Source organism: Zosterops lateralis, assembly GCF_965231275.1.
Source record: "Zosterops lateralis genome assembly, chromosome: 13".
Classification (NCBI taxonomy): domain Eukaryota; kingdom Metazoa; phylum Chordata; class Aves; order Passeriformes; family Zosteropidae; genus Zosterops; species Zosterops lateralis.
In genome coordinates, this window is record NC_139773.1 from 162,004 (window position 1) to 183,479 (window position 21,476).

The window sequence follows — 21,476 nt, forward strand, 5'->3', positions numbered from 1 at the left end:
TAGGGAAGTGACTTAAAATACAATCTACATAAAACCTGTGGAGATTTAGAAGCATTATCCAACTCTTCTTCAAGAGCAAAAATCTGCACCATTAATTCCACCTGAACTGCAAAGCTATATGCTTGCAACTACGGCTTGGACCCATTTCAAAACACACTGTCTTTTAAAAGTCTTGAAGTAGTCTAATCATAACTGGAGGGAGGAGGGAGATGTGAACTAAGAGGAACAGAGCACAAAGAAGCAAGTGCTCCATCCAGATAGGAAGGGATGACTGGAACACCACTGCTGAGTTGTTGATTATTCTGTTGATAATTCATAAAGAATGAAGTTTGCTATTAATAGTATTGTTTCTAATTAATAAAAAATTCATTTTGCAAGAAGAACAAAATAGAAGAGATTTTCCAATAAGTAATATGAAAAATCGAGTTCCTGGAGTGTCTATTAAATGCTGAGGATCTAAGAGTAAAACATTTCCAAATAACTGTGCAAAGTCTCTGGTCTTTTACTGAGAAATTTTGATTTTTTTTTTCGTGTATGCATTTCCAAGACCCTTTATAAACTACCGATAACCTTAAATACCACTTTGGAACTTTTGTATTACTACACAAATAGACAGGAACACTGAAAGACAAACCTTAAGTACAGAGAACTAATGAAACATCAGAAATTTCACACCTGAACACATATTTACACAGACCATTAGGCAATGGCACTGAAGAGCTCACCTAAGTGAGGAATATCCATCTCCATGCCATCGCTGAACAGCGGGGTTTTGAGCCAGTAGGCCGTGTCCTGCTCCTCGGAGGACACTGGAGGGCCCTGCAGCATCCCCCCCAGGCAGCGCCCGATGAGCAGGGCCACCGTCCTCTCCAGGTCCACCAGCCACACCCACGACTGGGCAGGCTGCGGCAGGGGAATACTTGTAGGGTCGATCAACTCAGGGCCACCTGCAAGGCCACTGCCAGGTTAGTCACTCATGCTGAGGTGCCACAAACAATTCCAAAATTCCAAAGCTAATGACAGATCTTGTTAATATTTCCCAGTTAATCACAGATTTGCCCCTCAGCCAGCAACCTTTCAACTGAAGAAACAGCAGCTAGGACAAACAGATCGCTGAACAGTGGAACTAGAGCACAGCAGAGGCCACCACCATTCATGGCACAGCTGTTCATGAAGTAAAGGCTCTTTTAAACTCTGCCCAAGAACTTGCTTTGCTCTAATATATTCTTCTCTGTGTTCTGATAAACATGTATAGAAGATTAAGGATACAACCAGAAACAGCACCCAAAGCAGAAAAAAAAATTCACAGCAAGGAATATTAATACATTAAGGAAATTGAAAAGGAGATGTAGCAAGACACATAGCTTAAAAAAAACCAACTTAAAAGGGAGAGCTAAATTCTACTATAAAATGTGCCATTGTTTACTTTTCAGATTAAAAGAATGTTTGTTATTACACTTACCATGAAGAGGCCACTGTAATTCCTGATCTTCCAAAAGGGCTGCAGCAGGCAAGAGTCTATTGAGACGATCTAAAGGTGGCAGCAGATCCAGCAGGTAACTCAGCAAAGGTCGGGCTACTGATACTGGCAGCAGCAACAATGAGTTGACAATTTGAGAGAGCATACTGCCAGCAGCTGATACATAAATCACATCTGCAGAGAAGAAGAAAACCCAAATTAGTTACAGTTATGGAATTACGTAAGCAGAATTTAACAAGTCAAAGAATTACACCTCAGCTATCTCAGAATGTCTTAATAAGGGTTGAATTGATGGGTTTGTTTAATAATTATTAATCTCTTATTTTAGTTACACGTTTTTCAGTAATCACAATAATTGAAATTTAAAAAGAGAAAACTAAAACTAATGAAACGAACAATAATGCACATTTTGTATGCTGTTCACATTCACATTCTGGAGTGAAGGTGAACAGAAGTGAGAATTCACAATCTCCAGTCTGTGCTTCTCCTGCACACAAAATGTTGTCTCAAAAAACATGAACCACATGTGAGTCCTGGCTAGACACCTCATGTCCTCCTTTGGGGGGAGACTTGGGATGGCTAATTTACATAGATATAGGAAAGAGATTTTTTAATTTAAACCGGAGCAAAAAAAAAAAAAGTGCCCTAAGGTTACAGAGCCATCATTACTGATTTTTTCCTAGATAGTTACCTCTCAGTTTTTCCCCAACACTACCATTCCAAGAGCTTTCCTTAAGCAGCGTTGCAGAACGGGAATAGATATCTGTAGCATGAGGCAATAAAAGCTGAAGGTGTTTGTGAAGCAGCGCCACACTGCTGGAATTCTAGAAGGAAACAAACATAAGAATAGTTCTGTAAATACATATAAAGTGTTCACTATTTAAGTCACTTCAGCTTTCAAATAGTCATTAAGATTTTCAAAAGGAATCTTACAACATTCTGGTGCTTATGAATACTGAATTATTTTTTTCTCTCGTAAAGGGTAAAAATAAGGACACATACCTCAGTAACACTGTTGATGTGGCAATAAGCCAGCAATTGTTTCTGTAGGGAACATAAAAGCTCATGCAAATGAGCAGGCTGGCTGTTTTCTGATGATGATGTACCAAGTAAAAATTTATCACTGTTTTTTTCCAGTTCTCCGAAGGCTTGGTCCTATTAAGAGAAAAGGGGGAAACGATAACAATTAACTCTGCTTCAAGCAGAGTAATACTTTACTGTAATACTTTATTATCACCTAAAAAGCATTTTTACCTTTACTATGTGCACCTGTAACTACTGGAGAAATTGAATAATATCAAGTGGATCATGGGATAAATAAACTTGAAATTCCATTTCTTTATGATGTCACAGGAGTGACTATGGTAGCCATCAGGCGAACATTTCTTAAAATGTCTCTTTTGCATGCAGCAATGCTTTAATGTGGACCTGATACTTCTGAGTCTGAAAGATTTTTAGCCTGCTAGCAGCTGCTAAAAATCTTTCAGACTCAGAAATATCAGGCCCACACTTTTATTCCTCACTAGGCTAACTAGATTAAAAAACTCACTTCTTAACCTAGTCCCCAAAGAACAATGTGTTAAGGAATAATTACTTAGGACCTGTTTTGGCCAATGCATAAGATATTTCACATTAGAATCTCTGTTTGCACTATCTAGGATGGCAAGAGAAGGAGAACATAGCTGGCTGCTTGACTTCCTTTGGAATCCTTTGGAAAAAGTGAGTTAGTTTCAAGTAGCCAATTCAAAGTAGATAGTTCCACCTTGTAGACCAAAGGAAGTGTAGAGAGAAGAAAACACTGCCACCCTGCCCTGAGGAGCTCCACACTATGACAGGGAAGTCCAAAACTCTGATTTCTTCTTGCTGTTGAATTCAATTGGCTGGTTGAATAAAAAGCTGAATCAGTGATTTGGTCTCACGCTCCCTCTACACTCTCTAAGAACAATAATCTGGCTGACACACTGTGTTTAATAAGACCTGTACTGCTGCTCTATTACAAGGTAGTTACCACTCCAGTGAAGTTAATTAAAACAGATTCATGCTCCTGGAGTCTGCTTATTGTTCCCTGGTGGTTGAGATTATACTGACATACACTGCATACAATCAATTTATTTCTTGTGTTATATTTTCTCTTCCCAAAAAATCTGAAGCCAAAGCAAGAGCAGTAAAATAGTCTAATACGAAACCAGCTACATTTACATAAGTCACCTTAAACAATAAATATCACTATAGCAATATCAGAACCAAATTTTTAGAGATGATTTAACTGATTTAGTCCACTTAAGGACAAATACATGTTACACTGTTACTTTAGATAAATGAAATGAGCATCATTCCTTAACATGGGGGGGAAATAGAAAACCCTTCAAAGTATCAAAAATTAATTCTAATTTTAAAAAAGAAATTAATATGAACCCTGTACATACTGTATAAAATCCCAAGTTTCTCAGAAGAGTCTTCATTAAAATTTCAGCTAGATGAGTATCTGGATGACTGCTCTGGACAGCATATGCTTGATCAGAGGGGTTTCCATAGCTGATACACAACGAGGAAGTTTCCGTGGTATCGGATGGAGAGCTATAACCAAGCAGGGAAGCTACATGGGTGTGATCCTGCAAACTTGTCAGAATGATGTCCAACTGCATTCTCTAAAGAAAAACAGACACAATAATCACTTTGTTAATAAACATAAAATAATGAGCTAAGAAGAAAAAAGTTACCCAACAAAAATATTCTAATGGGACACAGAAATAAAGCTGAAGGGCTTTACCAAAATTCTCCAGGTTTTCCTGAAGATTTGTACTATTAGAGAATGGAAAAATATACTGAATTAGATTTACCACAGCTAGTAAAAATCTGAGATTAAGAGAGACAGAAACCAGATTGCCCACACGGTGGGCAATGAGGTTAAGACACAGAACTAAACACTTTCTCCAGTATGTCCTGGTTATCTGATTATTTGGGAAGACAGGTGGGAGACACACAATTTTTCTACACTGTACACAGGAAAAAGGATACAAAAAAGAACTCTGCAGTCATCTTTGTAAAGTAGGGTGAAATCCATGTAGGAAAAGCATTATAGAAGTATTCATCCCAGAAAACACTCAATTGTCCCTTACCAAGGCTTGTTTAATAATCCAGTATTCAAAATTATCTAATCTCTAGGCTTCTCTGGATACACTACCACAGCAACTCCTAAGCTCTCTGTAGTTGACCTTCACTTGAGAAAACAACCATGCTCCCTAAGTCACTCCCTTCTGGTTTAACCACACTGGCCTACAGATCTTGTTATGCTGCGGTTTGCACTGCATCTCCCCAGAAACGTTCTTGCACTCTGCAAATGAGGCTCACCTCATAGCTCAAAATATTCTCAATAGAAAAACCCAAAGCAAACCACAACTGCTTTCAGGCATGTTTTTACTTGACCTTACCTGTCCTTTTGATAAGCTTTCCCATCTATCAGGACCTTGGGGCAGAAGAGAATGTAGCAATTCCATTCTCTCTCGCAGTGGAGGAAGTAGCATAGTTGCTCCAACTGATAGTGTCTCAATTACAACCTAAAATTAGAGCAGCCGAAAATACTTCTTCAGTGGAGAAGGGAAATAATCAAGCCACCTGTATCCTTAAAAAATACATTACACATGATACATCCCAACTATCTGCTTAATTTAATTTAATATCAGAATTCTATCACACAATAGCACACTTATCTTCTATGCTGCGATGCAAACATGTGCAGTACATTGAAGGAATGAAACAAGAACAACAAAAGTTGCTCTTTCCTGTAAGAGTGCATCTTAGGAGAATTACTCAACCAAGTCAGTTACTCGATCCACAACAATAACATTTTAGGCTCATTATTACAGGGAAGAATAATTTAGAAGTTAAAAAATAAAATAAAGCAGTTTTTTGAAATTCTTATGCAAACATTCTCCTCTACTTTCAGATCATAAAACAGTGATGGTGACTACATTTTTTAGCTTTAGTGAGTAAAACTGCCAAGTCAGAATTGTTCAGAAAGTCTGATAAATACCTGACTACACAGAAGAAGAACAGAAGAAAGTGGTTCAATTTTCACACATAAACAACAAGGCGTTACTTACTTCTTGAATTTCATCAGGGACAGAAGAATCCATCAGTCTGAACAAGAGATTTCGAAGAGGACCAGCCTGTCGGCCAAGAATGCTGGTGGCAACACCTCCAGCCAGTGCAAGTGCAAGGTGATTAGAAAGCAGCTTCAAACACAATTTAAGAAAATTGTGATGTTCCCTGTAAAAGGAATATATATCCGTTAAATTCTCCTATTATTTGCATGACTCCCTTCCACTTATTTGTGCACTAAGCTTTTAACTCTCCCTTGATTTCTCAGAAAGGCAAGTAAATTCCAACTGGGTGTTTAAGGAAACTCCTCTGAGAAACTTACAACCAACCTGCTTAAAAGAACAAAAACTGACACCAGAATAGAGAAGTGTCTTTGTGGATGATGGTTGTAAGAGGCATATACTTTAGATTAGTAGTCTCATGAATTATGAGGCAAAACCATCCCAAAATACAGAAATAAACAATAATATGATACAGAGGAAAATAAAAAACTTGTAAGTAATAAATGTAATCTTCTCTCAGAAAATGTAGAAGTACAACATTCAGGTTAAAAACAAAAAGTCAGGATATTAATTTCTAGTCCTCTTAAAAAATTTTTGAAACACTGGTTACAGGAGTACAAACTGACAACACAGAAACAGTAAATGCATTTCAACAACATAGAAAAATGCATTTCAAAGGAAAACTCAGAAGTAAAGCATTTAATTCACTGCATAATGAAAATAAATTTCAGACTAAAGATTATGATACATTTGAGACACTGTAAAGCTTAAACAAATGTTTTAGAGTAATTCTACACAAATGACACCTGAATGAACAAGTAAACCAGACTTATACTTGTTAAAGAATAGATTAACCTGGACTAGGCCACGCACCACTGCTGTAAAGAAAAAACAAATATAAAAGTCTGTAACATGTATTTGCTATATGTACCTTGATGAAGGAAAAGGAAGAGGAGGAATTTCACTGTTAATTTTGTCACAGTAGTGCTCGAGAAAAGAACGAAGATGTGAAAAGGTACTTTCTTCAAGATCAACACAATAGGGTCTGTGCCATGCCACAACTTGTCTGGAATCAAATATCAAAGAAAATTACGCTCCAGAAATCTTTAACTGCTTTAATAAATTAATAGTTTAAACAGGTTCAATACTGAATACACTTAACTAACCAGCTTCCTTCTTAGAGCAAACTAATACAACTATGGGCAACTTCCTGACCCATGAAGGTATTTTTTGCACTCTTTTCTATGAAACTCTTTACAATCAAACGCTGCACATTTATGGACAAAAATACCTCAATGCCATAAATCTGAAGCCATATGCATTTCATCTGATTCATGCAAAGGTTGACCATTACTCACAAAGCTGATTTTAGTACAAATGTCAGAGACTTTGATAAAATGCAGGGAGAACTTAAAAGGAGAAGTAGTACTTAGTTCTATTTGAGTCTCACTATTTCCTTAGTTGATAGCTCACTTGAAAACAGGGCATTTATAGTTCTTCTTAAGCTTTTCTGTTGCTTTGTGTTACTCCATACATAGGAGTTTACCAGTTCACTTCAATCACTTGCAAACATCTTTGGTGTAAAAGCATTATTTGAGTCATTGTATATGAATAACCTAACTATTTATTTTGGTACCTACTTTCAGTTTAATATGTACAGAAATTTTTTAAGATCTTTAAATGCACCTCAGTAATTTATCTGAACTTCCCCTTTCCCAAAGAATTCTGATTAGTGTACTATTTATTACACAAAAAGAAACTTCCCAAGCCATAAAAAATACTTCAGAAGCAACAAATAGAAAATACTGAATTGTTTCACCTTCCACTGATTACCTTGTCAATATTTAGTAAACAGAGGTAGGTTTTGTCTAACTACATGTAAGAAACATTCATATATAAAGAAGAAATATCCAAATACATGGTACTGATACATTTTTACTTGTAACTTGCAACAGTTAGAGGAGGGTGGAAAGAGGAGAGGAAGATGACTTTTCAGACCGAAACATTACAACCGGAATGCTTGACACACATGATGTGGGAACACCTCCAGGAAACAGTTAAATGTATCCCAAAGTAGACTTGCATAAAAGAATAAAATTATACCTCTCCCAAATGTCACTGTTACCTGTCCCTTGGAAGAGCTGTCCAGGCAAGGCTATGAGATGTTCCTGCTGAAATCTGTTGAATTGCAACTCCATCTAAACCACTTACTTTCTTCGGTTTAGTAATGGGGCCAGTAGAGTTTCCCTGACCACACTGTCCCATTGAATTGTTACCCCAAGCATAAACTTCATTATCTATAAATGTAAATAAAGTAAAAAACAAAAGCTGAGATACAACTGCTCTTGATCAAGAGGAGGATTATGTATTTTTACAACTTATTCTCTTTACCATGTGAAAGTGCCAAACAGTGACTGTCACCAATGGAAATGTCAACTATTCTAGTAGCAGCCAGCTCTTCAATGAGCTTGGGTCTGAGAGCAGTCGCCTCCGAAGAGCCACAGCCAAGGCAGGCCCCGCAGCCCCACGCGTAAACCTGGAGCAAAGCAACCACAGAACAGCTGCAGGTCACACATGTGCTACTGCTGAGCAAACATCATCCCAGCAAACCACCTGCACAATGACCGCAATTACACTTCCCGCACAACTGAGAAGTGCACAGGACTTTCCTGACTGAACACACATCTCATACAGTGTGCATTCCTTCCCAACCACCGAGGGGCCACAGAGCACAGCACCGGGGATGCTGCTGCAGGAAAACAAACCACTAGAGTGAATGTCAACATTCCTAACCCCCAGTTTGAAAACCCACTGCCTCTGAGTCACAGAGCTGAGGGTGGGGAGGCCAGCTGGGTTACAAGTTTGGAAATGCTTATGGGATGACATGTATCCACCATGCCAGGAAAGGCATCTCAACACTTATCTCCAAGCTCTCCTGAGATTTTTCAGATTAAAAATAAAACTTGGAGTTAACACCTATATTCTAATATGCACATACATTTAAAAAAAAATACTAAATTAATACTTAATCACCTTGAGTTGGTTACTGTATTAAAAATTACAAGCATTTCACTGCTGTTTGTTTCTTGAATCCAATTTGATTTTATGCTGGTTACATTTATTAACCTAAAATAAGGACCAAGAAAGAATCTTGCAAAGTGTGTTTTAGATGACTCAGCACATTTTGAAATACTCTTGTGCATTAGGTACCTCAATCTCTAATCAAGAGCTTCAATTCTACTTTAACACCAGTTGAACATTTTCTCAACAGTCAAAATAATAAATGTTGATATAATGTGAACCCAGATCCTCTTCACCAACTCCCAGAATTTGAGTGAAAACTTGGTTTTGCCTACCTGCCCTGTTGATGTCAAGGCAAGCGAAGACTGACTTCCAGCACAAACTTTTCGAATAAACATTCCTTGCAAGGCTTCTATAACTTTAGGTTTATATACTCTATTTGTATCACCATGACCAAGCTTGCCTGCAAAAGGAGGAAACATAACTGGTAGGTATTTTCAATGGATAAACAACAATTAAATGTACTCCAAAAGAGGGGTTTTTTTTGGATTTCCAAAAATGTCAGAGTGGATTTTTTAAATTAAAGCATATTACAATTTTTATAAAACCTATTCTCTTTCAATTACAGTAATTACAGACTTGAAGAAATATATATTTATTATAGTCTATTTTAAAATTGAAATACTAAATCCCAGGCAGTATATATGTAATAGTTGGTAGGACCTAAATAGCTACTGTCATATCATGAGTGAGCTTATTTGAAAGTTATCAGCACAGCATTTTTTCCAGAATTGTTCATCCATTCCCTGACCTTTCTGCACTGCGAAACTCCTCCCCTGCTGAAAATCTTTTTTTTAACCCCATAATCTTGCAGGTGAACTTCACATATTGTATTTAGATTTTTTAAGAATCCCTTCCTTGAACACCTACCAAACAAATAAAAACCAGAACCAAACTGCAAGGAGTACTGAAACTATGAGGAAGATGGAATAAGACAAAAATTACTACCAAAACATTCATTTTACCCACCATTGTCTCCTCCTCCAAATGACCACACTGTTCTCCCATCTTTGGACAGAGCTATTGTGTGTGAACTGCCACAGGAAACCTCTCCTACATTGCTAATATCTTTTACTAAAGTTGGAATGTTGCGGCTGTTGCTGTCGCCATGACCTAAGGAAAAAAGAAAAAACTATTTTCTTTTTGTGAAGATTAAAGTCCTACTTCTGTTTCGCAATCATAAGATTTTGCAAATTCCACGTGTATTACAATCATCATAAATGGTGACTTCTGCCAACTTTTTGGAAAGATTCATAGTAAGGATTGGAAGACAGGTGTTGTAAAGTTAAACGTCTAATCTTTATGACATACTCCAGAACACCTGTCCTTATCTCACTGCCTCTAAAACTTATGATTTTCTACCTAGCTGAAAAAGAAATAATAAGAATTGCTAGCACAACTGCCTTCAATATCAGCTGATCAGGTACCTAGACTTCCCAAAACTGGGCAGCAGGTATCCTGTTCAGCATGAGGAAGCGGCAGGAAGCGTGCTCTGTCACTCCTGTCCATACTGCACAGACTGAAGAGATCAGCTGCTCAGCTGCCTTTAGGCAGCCACAGTTCTAATGGGTCCTTTCTGCAGAAACCAAGTGCATTACAGCTATCACCTACTTTACAAAAAGTTTTATTTCTATTAAACTCCAGAAATTCTGTGGATATGGAAGAAAAATGGAGAAGAGCAGAAGATTAATATCACTGGTATCCATAACTGATTAAATATGAACAACTTCCTATAACCCAGTGAAATGTTACTTTCTAGCTACATTCTGGAACTCACCATTGTACACTCCAAGGCCCACAAAGGACATCAAAACTCCACAATAATCTAAAACTCAAGGAGAACGTTTCCACAATTCCCACCAAAATTCCAGTTAAACCTCTAATACAGAGATCTTTTCTTAACAACAGCGATACACTCAGAACTTCTACCGATTCCCTTGAAAGCTGTGACTGTCGAACAGTGTCCTCATCTTCCACCCCTACCACTTGCTTGCTTTTTACCGCTCTATACTTGATGACTGTGACATTCAAAGAAAAAGAAAACAGAAGGGAACTAAAGCCCAATTTTAAACAATTTTCTGCAAAACCTATTATGAACCTGCTCAACAAGGATAGTTTTATACCAGCCATAATAGCAGCTGTACATCAAAGATGACGAAACAGACAAGTGAGCTTAAGCACATAGTAATACAGGGTTTCTTGTTTCAGTTAAATTTAACTTTTTAGATGTATTAAGGTAAAAGGACACTAAGCCAGTCTGGCAAACTTAACATCAAGCATCCCAGACCCTTGATATTATTAGTCAGTTATTCCTGACACTTCAAAGAATCATTCTACCATCGCACTAGATGAGATTTATCTAGAATTCCAGTCTATTTAAAACGTCTACTGTTTACATTCCAGTGGCATTAGCAACCATATAGTCTTATGAATGAATAAAAGCATTGAAATGAAAAATCTTTTTAAAAAATCTCTGTAAAATTAACTGCATTAAAAACTTTTAAGAGCCTCTGCACTTGTCAGCTGTATGCACACCCCTGAGTGTATGTGTATGTGTACGTAGAGGGAACAATTAGAGAACAAGGCAAACAGATGTATAAAGTCATTACTAAACACAGGAATTTTTCCAAAAGCATCTAATGAAATTTTCAAATTACCTAATCTTCCAAAGTCTCCTTCTCCCCATGTGTACAGTTCTCCATCTTCTGTAACAGCAGCACTGTGTCTGTAGCCCGCTGATACACATACAACCACCTACATTACATACAAAGAGAAAGATGAAGTTTTTACACAAATCAAGTGCGAAGTTTGAAAGCTTGGGAGAGTCAAGTTTCAGAGGGAGTCTACATCAACTAACTTGTTCATTCACATGGATCAAGTACACACATAATCTTTGCAATCTTTTCTATTTACTTGACAAGGGGAAATTAGTACATAAAAAGGCAAGTTTATATGTAAAACTACTAACGATTTTTATTTATCAAGCAGCTTCAGCATCATGATATCCTAGTCTTATAGGAGAAAAAAGCAGCATCAGTGGATGTTTAAGACACTAAACAAGCTGTATGTGAAAGTCTAGATGTTGCAGCTGGCAAAACTGAAACCGCAATTCAGTGAAAGCCCCTGAATGAGTTTGACTTAAGACTGTGAGAAGCTTTCCTGATGATGCCACTGCCCATAACCTCTGGTCTTTTGCTGAACGCAAACCCAGCCTCAAAGAGAAGTCTAGAAAAAACGCAGAACTTCTTTGTATGATTTTATCTATTTCAAACTTTATGCAACATCCCAGCTGAACAAAACAAAAACAGGTGGTGTTCTATACAGAACATACCTTCCCTTGCAGAGGACCCTGAATAAGTTTGGGATATTTCTGAGTTGAACTATTTCCATGTCCCAGTTTTCCATAGTCACCATCACCCCAGCTGAAGACTTCCCCTTCTGTTGTAAAAGCTAAAGTGTGACCATCGGATCCTTTTGAAGATGACACCTTTTTAATAGACCTGTGAGGCTCAAAAGTCAATTTTTTCAATGTAGACTGATTGTTGGAGTCTCCCAGTCCCAGTCTCCCATAGCTGCCTTTCCCACAGGCTCTAACAGAACCATCCGTAGAAATGACAAATGTACAATATTGTCCAGCTTCAATCTACAAAGAGAAAAAAGAATGTAATAGAGAAATGAAGAGATTAGACAAATCCAGAATTTACATATAGGTCTAGAAGTCTGTATTTTTTAACAGAATTTCAGGTTTCCTCATATAACATGCTGCAAAAATTAAAAATAATTTGGATTTCAGCAAGCAGTAAAACTGAAATTCTTGGGAAACATGTTATGATTAAATCTATTTTCATAATAGAAATCTAAAAAATAGAAATCTATTTTCATGAAGTATGCAAAGAGTGATTATTTTATTTATTTGTATCTCTTCTACATATTACAGAACTTGTGCTGCATTCAGATGTCCAAAACTCATGGATGGAAGTATTAATTTTTTTAAAGCAAAAAAACCAAAGTAACAGCTTGATAAAACACTGTAGGTTTTGCTTAATTTTAACCAGTACCAAGCACTAACATTACAGAAATACACCAAATGCTAAAAATCCACTCACTTGATACTATAAACTTTAATTACATGAACATCAAAGAAATAAGATTAAAAGCTTTTAAGAAAAGAAGAATTTGCTCCTATTGGGAAGTCAGTGCTCAGCTGAGGAATGATCCAACACCAAACAGACTAACACGGAAATCATTCCCTACAGGAATCTTAACACAGCTGAAGTGCAGAGCAGGTTCCATCTGAGGCATAAAGGCACATCATAAAACAGCCCCACGCAGGTGGCCACAGCCCTCTTTAATAAGAATTAATGTCTTCATACAGATAATCCTACAACAATCATCAATGAAGGCTAAGCAGAAAAATCACATAAATCTGTTGTATAGTTGTATATGGTACAATTAAAAGAATAATCCATTCATTCAGATCATGCATTCCATTCATGTGTATTAGTATTTTGAATGCGTTGAAAGTTTTCTGAACACATAAACTTGCTTTATGATGTCCAGTCCTGCAGTCTATTGAAATATAAAATACATCAGTGACATCCATGGAACCAATTCCAGGAAACACGCTTAACTTGTCTAGTAACCAAAAAGTGCTTTTACTTAAGTCAACACTGCAAAGCCAATATAGTACCAGAAAAGCAAACTATTATATTCTGGGTCATGCATCCATAGAAGTGCTCAGTTGCAACTGCAGAATCTGTGACTGAGAGCAGAAAGAGCATGTACACTGATGTCCAGAAAGCTAATTATGGTTGCTGTGTCAGCAGCTAGCCCCATTCGGAGCTTTAAACTTGGCAATCTTGGGTATGCAAACCACCAATGGAAAAGAACACGGAGTTGTTAAGACACCTTTTAACCAACAATAAAAATAAACAAAATTACCAAAACAAACCTACCAAAAAAATTACAGGCAACTACACTTGTTTCCACAGAGTAAGTCAGGTAATTCAGTCATTCTTGTTACATGGATATTTATCTCTGTGTGTCACTAAAAACAAACCAGAATGTTTTTCCCAAGCATCAATAAAAAGTAGAGAGATACTCTCAGGAAAATAACTTGTGTGATCAGTTCTGACCATCATCCCTTCATTACAACTTGACACTCAGAAATAAAGTACTATTTTCAATTTCGTGCTGTGACGAGGAAGCTGCTGAATGTTACATAATGTACCACTAACAAACATCACTCACTGTCTGTGCATCAGAAAAGCTCGGAGCAAGCTTGGGTTGAAGTATTTTCTCTTGAGTTCCTTCTACCAGCTGGTGACTGCTGTTACTGCCCCACACATACACCTCACAGGTCTCTGACACGATGGGAGCATCGCCTGTTTGAATGCTGTCAGGGCTGGCACATGTCCTTGAATAGTCTGAAGCCATTCGACAAACCTGGTCAAACCAGAGATATATTACACAGTAGTATTTTATATTTCTTCCTATACACTCACAGTGTTTAATGCAGCTTTAACTGCCCCTCAACATGGTAACTGCCTAAAATACAAATCACCACAACAATTAGCTTGCCCAAATGACTGTCTCACTACGTCTTAGTTTTTCAATGTTTTTTGCACCTCTTCTAACCCAGAATAATTTGGCCAAGACTGGACACACCCACGTGTGCACACCAATCACATGTGTGAGTAAAAAGTAAACTACAGTAACTTAAAAAGTTTTTTTCAAGACATACCTCTTCAAATAAACACAGAGCTGCCTCATACAGAGAACATAAGCCATCAGATGTTCTGGTTGGCTCTCTCCATTGACTTCGATCAGCAGATGATCCCTACAATGTTTAAATGTTGTTATTAGGAGAAACACGCTTCCAATACAGCAACAGCCCACCTGAACAAAATACATTAGTGATTTGTTCTTATTGCTAAGCACAAATTAATGGCTCTTTCTGTAAGCGTAAGTACACTATCTTTCTCCTGAGCTGTAATACCTGCATACACTTCAGGAAAACAACTGTCACAAGTACTAGCCCAACATTCTTACTGATTCGGTCTTGTGAAAGTATCTGGGTTCAAAGTTAATTTCACCCAAAACTATTTTGTAATGAAATGCATGTTATTTGTGTTTAAAGTGATAATTATTTTGAAATTACTAATCGTAATTAATTTTCTGTTTACATATATTTCATTTTCTGGTCTTTAATTGTATATATAGCCCCAAACTGACAACAAATAAAGTTGCCCATCACAACAATTAATCCAATTCAGACACTGCTACTGCCAAGTTCTTCTCATGGACCCCATTCTTCAAAAGATTTTTTCGATCTTTTTCAGACATTAAAAGTTTATGTTTATTAACAAGCAGTACAAACCTGAAAGAAAAGAATGACCACTTGAGGGAAAAAATCATTCCCTGCTTCAGTCTGAGCACCATGAGGCAGAAGCTTGTCACAACTTTTGACTGTGTACTGTGCAATCATTTCATATCTTTAAAAGCAATATTCATCTAGGACCCGCAGTAAGCACTCAATATACAAAGCAGAGTGCCGCAGCAGAGTTCCAATTCAGCTCATTTTCTATCATACTCATTTCTGAGCATCAGTAAAACTGCTGAACATCCTGAAGATGCCTAGGTAAATGGGGGAGCAGGCATGTGCAATGAAAGTAACAGGAAACAAGGTGTATTGCAGAACTTTGAATTTTCTAACTTTTCCTTCTATGAACTTAAATGCACAAGTCTAAGTGTATCAAGTATGTCCTTGATTCTTTCTCTGAAGGTAGAGCATAACACCAAAAATGACAACACATATTATTTTGCTGTTTCACCTTTACCTATGAGGAAACAGATGGGCTGGAAGGGAGGGAAAGAGATGGTGAGTAACAAAGGAAATACAGGGGGGAAAAAAAAAAAAATCACAAAAAAGCCCCCTTTCTAACATATTCAGCAAACTGGCATTCGATGTGGAGAAAGTATTCAGTTAAGAATGCAACCACACTGGAATGCAGAAAAACCAAAGCTGGTTATACCTACCAGAGACCGTCGCATCTGGGTCAATATACTCATAAAGCAATCAAAGCTGATCATCCCTTCTGGACTTTGGAGCAACTTGGTTTTCTCCATAGTGTTTACTACAGCTGAAGCACCTAAAGCCATTTCTATCCATTCAAGAAGGTATCTCAAGGCACCTCGTTGGGCAGCCAAACCAAGAAGCAACTCAGAAGCTAATCTACGACCTAGAGTATCTGCCCCAGAGTTTGGAATCGTTACTCCTTTAAGAAAAGTTGTTACTTGCGATAAACAGTCCAAACCCATTGGTGGAATTTTGCTTTCATTTGCTAGAGATAAAGGTGGTAAAGAGCTCACGACTTCTATCGCGGTATGGATAACATCATTGCAGAGACTGAGGCCAGGTCCAGCCGCAGGCATCATCCAGCTTTGTCTCAGCAGTGCAAATAACAAGCTCAATCCAGTCCGAACTCCCATTTCTATGAGTGCATCTGTGCTTGACCTTGGGCGTTCACTGACAGAGTGCACATCTGTGGATCCAGAACTGCTTTCTGGTGAATGCTGTTGCTGTTTCACCTTCCCCTTATCGTGATATTTATTAGAAAGTGCATAGAAGACACGCTGCAGCACAAGGAGACGCTTTCTAAGAGCTCCAGCAAATGGAGAGTCTGAGCACACCATCTTTGCCAGTGCCAGCTGGCTGCTAAGAAGGGCATCCAAGTAGTGGTCCTGTTCATCACTAGATAGAGACTCCCTCTCAAAATCTGGTAACTGAGGTCCTTTGAGGCACAGAACCTGCTGGGGCAATGGCACTACTTCTTTATTGCTAACTAACTTAGCATACAAGACAGAAACCCCCTCCCTCGTTGCAATAGATTCACTGTCCTCTGTGATCCAGGAGCTGTTTAGGTGTTCAAGCCATTTCAACTTCACAGGTGGGACCATAGCTGCCATGCTGGTTTACTTCTTTGCCATTAGTCCTGAAGATGAAAAATACTGTCAATAGTTATGCAATATTATCTACAGATCTTATTACTTACACCATGACAAACTCCAATAATCCTTTCAGTAGGTAAGCAGCAAAAGATTAACCACCAAGAATTACCAGTTTCACCATTTGACCTACATGTACGTGCAACTTACTTATGACATGATGTAAGAATTTTAGTGCAAGTCATTCTGAATTTTCTAAATCAATATGTGCAGAAATTCACACAAACCAAATTTAATTCTGCTAAGTGACATGAGCAGCATTTAAAAGATAAGGCAATTTAAGATTTAGATGTCAACAACCACAAAGGTGCAGGGCTGATAAGCATACCTTAGCACTAGGATTATTTGTGTCTGCAGGATCATTCATCTAATACTAAGATATTTTGCTATTTTATATGAATAAAGGATCACAATTCCCAAAACATACACTGAGTTCGAAAAATATTTCACATACAAGAACATAGACTTATATTCTTAAAAATTAATAAATTTAAAGAACATTCTAAACCCAAAGAGACACTAGAGTTACTAATTTTAATGCCAACGGCATTTAAAAATTCAGTTTCTTCAAGAGGATTCTTGATATCAAAGTTTTGCCAAGGTAGTTTACAGCTTAATATGCAAAGAGGCTTCCTCAAAGTGAGTGTTTTCAAACTGCTCATTTTAAAAGAATTTTCTTTAAAGCAATGCTTTACCTCCTATTTTACAAAACAGATTTGTTTGACTCCTGTTTCATAATCATTAACCATGGGTTACATAGGTTCTGAATAATCAATTCCTGTTCTTTGACCCTTAAAGTCCTAATGTATCACAATTCCATGAAAAAGTACTATAATTCCCTGAAGGAGAGTTTAATGTCCTTTGGTAGTGTGAGCCCTATTTGATCTTATTTCAGACTAAACTCCTGAGGGTAGAGGGAGTCTCTGCCATGTCGTGGAAGTTGGTGCTGCTGCCATGTCATGCTTGTAGGCCAACGAGTAAAAGGCAGTGCAACTTGGTCCTCATTTTGTCTTGACGTTTCAGACTTAGAAAGCATAAATTAAAAATATAAACTACTACGGTTATTCTGCCAATATATCTGCCAAAAAAGCACACTGTGTGCTATTAAGCATCTGCTTTTATTTCATCCAAATTTTCCCTGCAACAGATTAATACCGTCATAAAAAGCTCTATGTGAGCCCTAACCAAGTAACGTCTGTTGCACCTTACCCAGGTCTATCCCAGAGAAACTGGAGCCACAGCTGTTAAGTACCATTCAGAGCAGGGATCATTCCTTGCATTTCATACAAGACACACCTATCTACTCACACCATGAAACTCCTCAGCAGCTCAGCTTCCAAGTGACACAGACAAGTACTATTACACCCAGGACCCCGTTTACTAAGAAAGGATTTGCCAACTACCATTTGATCCTAATAGAAACTGTAAGGCCAATTAATGAAAACATCCCAACTCTGATCTTATGTGAAGTTTGTGCCTTGTCAAGAGGTAAAACATGGGTACGTAGCTCCATTAAGAAGTTCCCTGAACAGATTCATTCATGGGCTTTATGCTTTTCACCAGCTACTCTTATTTCAGAAACTTCAAAATGTGCTCATGCACCTCAAAGGTACAAATACTGATGCTTTTCCTGAAAAATTACAGATTTTTTTTCCCTCCTGCCCTTGTATGCATCTTTAAAAATAGAGACTGAAGCTTGATGCTGAGATCATAGCAGTGCCCTACTCTCCTGTAGCTTTCAGAAGAAATCGGTTGGTCCATCTTGAAAATAACATTCAGTTTCATGTGATAGGCAGAAGGCTTTAACCAGACACTGCTGACAATCCTGGAAGTGCTCTCTGAATACAAATGTAAAAGATCTCTATCTCTGCATGCAACTTACAGGTCACAGAACTTAAGCAGAAATGAGGGAACAATGTGTAGGTAGGGTTTATTTCTTCCAACTCACTGCCACAAATACAAGCTTTGTAATTGCTCCAGAGCCTGGATACCGACATTTCAGTTCTTTTTAGGGCAGATAAAAAGAAAATACATTTGGCTTTGAAAACTCAAGTGAATATTCACTGCTGTTTCACTATATCTGACCACTACAGGGTCAGGTGAACATGTGGAAGGTACCAAGTGTGCAGGGTGGGCCAGTCCTGCAGTGTGGAGTCCCACACACTTTCTGAACATTCTGATCACATGTCCAAGCAGAAAAGGAGAACCAGAAACATGTTACAAGCGGAGAAAAGTACTTTTCTTTCATCATCATAAATGTGTAAGTCTAAATGTATAGCAACAGCTTTATAAAACTATTTCAACACTGGAACACTTTAAACATTTCAAACTAAAGTACCCAGAACTTTCTGGGATTTGTATTTTAAAAGTAAGAAAAGAAAAGCAAAGAGAGAAAGAAGGAAAAAAAAAAAAAAAAAAAAAAAAAGCCCAGCTCATCTGCCTTTATTCCTCCCTTTCTCCTCCTGCTTCTCAGGGGAAAAAAAAATAAACTGTGAGAATGTACAACACAACTCATTTGTCGTATCTTTTAGAACCACAGTTCCTGTTGAGGAAATTACCATTTTGGGTGAGCAAATGTTTGCATATATTTTACTGTTGCCTATTAGTAAGTCAACTAAAATGGGACTTAAAACTCATAGCTGAGCAAGGATTCCAACAGTGTTACCAAATTTAACACCTATTTTGAAAGCTTACTCAAGGGAACAGTGAGGACAAAATGTATATATCAAACCCTAAAAGCCAAGTCCTATGTATCCTGGATGCAGAATTTTTCTTTCAAAATAGCAGTGCCAGCAACTTGAGCTGCAAGGGAAAACATGTGAAGGCAACTAAGCCTGCCTTCAGAGCTTATTTGCCCTGAGAACCACAGCCAGTGCTGCAGCTGTAGTCAAGGAAAGGCTGAGGTTCATTAAATCCTCTACTGGAACACGTGCAGAAGCACAGGGAGAGGTGTTGTTACCCATCACTGCACTGGACACCAACAGCTGTTTGCTTCTCTTACATCAGATAAAGGGAATGTGAGGAAAAGAATTTTAAAATGAAACCTGTGAAAACACAAGGAATATAATCAGGGAAGGCTTTTGCCTGTGCTAAGAGGAGAGTAGAACCATTGAATTATGGAGGAAAACATTTTTAAGAGAGCTCTCTTTTAATGTCGTAAGAAACACGGAAATTACCTGCAGCAGAGACAAAAGTTCTTTTTTCTTTTATCAGTCCATTGCTTTAAATGCACCCAAAGGTGAACCTATAAATTCCAAAGCTGAATCCCACTGCAGACTGAATGTGCATCCCCCGGGTTTCAGATTCCATCTCTTCAAGCTCAAAAGTCAAAACCAGGTACTTCTGGTCTGTTCATGGTTTTCCCCATCATGTAAACAAACACCACACAGCCAAACTACCACTCAAACTCTAAGCTCAGAATCGAGTCTCCACATCTTGCAATAACTAGTAAGCACAGACAGGAGGTAATAGAATGCATTTCAAATTCAAAGAAATCAACTCACAAGCGCACTAATGATCGTGAAACCATAATAATCAAATGACTGGCATGCATTTCCACACAGCCAAGAACTCAGAAAGAAAGACGATGACAAATTTCATTACCCCTCTCTCCATCTATTTAGTTAGATGATGATTTTTAAGAAGTTCTGGCTTAGATGTGTTTGTTGCAGCTAAGGAAAAATAAACACAAAACCAAGAGCCTGCAAACGTTTGTCAGAAAGACAGAGTAAACACTAGTAATAACTGACACAGTTAAGATTTTCCCTTTTGAGTAAAAATAGGAAAAAAGAGGGAAGTTTCAGGGAAAGCATGCAGTCTTCTGTGGCCTAGCAAATAATTTTAAAGAATTTAAAATACAGTGTGTTATTAAAGAGTTTGGTTTTTCCTTAAATAGGAATCAATTCAGCCTGAAACCACCAGCTATTTTTTACAGGTCACTTAAAATATTAATTTTTGTGGTGGACGTTTGTCTACGATATCTAATAAATCACATGTATTAAAAGTGTGAAAGGCTTGTTGCAAGTCATTATCAAACAGAACACACTATTGGACATATTAAAATTAAGTTTATATTACTAATAGAATAGGCCAAACAGCGAATTCTTTCACTGAGAAAAACTGCATCTTTTTTAAGGAAAAAGAACTATTCCCCTATCTCAAACAAGAATGAAATAAAAGACTGGAGATGCATCTAACTACATTTACAAGTTATTTCCATGAAATAGAAATAAATCATGAGGGGATAAACCATGAATGCTGTTCCTTCCTTCTCCCTGCTACCACAGGAATTTAACCACAGAAATAGAAAGAGAAATTTGACTTTGTCAATAATTCAAGCTTATTTCATATATACAACATCAGGTCACTGACTGCACTCAACCTATAATTGACCAGGAGATACAACAAAATAGGTATTCCACTACAACTCTTTCAATATTTTGATATATACATACATGCACATACAAAGTAATCTTTCTGCAACAACTATTTATTTTCAAAGGGGAATAATTCATGCAAAGCCTTTCAGTTATCATAAAAATGAAATTATCAAGAAAATGAATTAGAATTTTTTTTTGTGTTTATATAAAAAGTGACATACAAAAGGTAAAATGGGACTGAGAAGCGACAGCAGATTTTCCAGCCACTTACCAGCATCTCCTAAATTAGCTATGGAAAGAGATTTTTCTAGAAAGAGAACAAAGCAAACACTAAAGATTTCTCATAAATCCACTTGGTTGGCTCAGACATGAAGACTGTCAAACCTCTAAGAAAAAATATTTTTTTCAGATTTTTACTACAGCTTC

At 37.5% G+C, this 21,476-nt stretch overlaps 1 protein-coding gene across 8 annotated transcripts in view; it reads right to left on the bottom strand.

Moving 5' to 3' along the window:
- HERC1 (HECT and RLD domain containing E3 ubiquitin protein ligase family member 1) overlaps positions 1-21,476 on the bottom strand; it is an 83,056-nt gene that overhangs the window by 53,674 nt on the left and 7,906 nt on the right. For 7 of the 8 annotated variants that reach the window (XM_083870689.1, XM_083870686.1, XM_083870685.1 and 4 more), the window contains exons 2-18: positions 15,703-16,658; positions 14,408-14,503; positions 13,915-14,109; positions 11,996-12,307; positions 11,322-11,418; positions 9,634-9,777; positions 8,940-9,067; positions 7,975-8,119; positions 7,709-7,880; positions 6,515-6,649; positions 5,584-5,749; positions 4,912-5,037; positions 3,907-4,128; positions 2,483-2,635; positions 2,172-2,304; positions 1,463-1,654; positions 726-947 (exon numbers count right to left, since the gene is read on the bottom strand). In XM_083870689.1, coding sequence (XP_083726815.1) covers positions 726-947; positions 1,463-1,654; positions 2,172-2,304; positions 2,483-2,635; positions 3,907-4,128; positions 4,912-5,037; positions 5,584-5,749; positions 6,515-6,649; positions 7,709-7,880; positions 7,975-8,119; positions 8,940-9,067; positions 9,634-9,777; positions 11,322-11,418; positions 11,996-12,307; positions 13,915-14,109; positions 14,408-14,503; positions 15,703-16,632 — 3,568 coding nt within the window. In that variant the 5' untranslated portion in view covers positions 16,633-16,658. Of the gene's footprint in view, positions 1-725; positions 948-1,462; positions 1,655-2,171; positions 2,305-2,482; positions 2,636-3,906; positions 4,129-4,911; positions 5,038-5,583; positions 5,750-6,514; positions 6,650-7,708; positions 7,881-7,974; positions 8,120-8,939; positions 9,068-9,633; positions 9,778-11,321; positions 11,419-11,995; positions 12,308-13,914; positions 14,110-14,407; positions 14,504-15,702; positions 16,703-21,476 lie in introns of those variants that run through there. The other variant, XM_083870684.1, reaches the window with a different exon arrangement.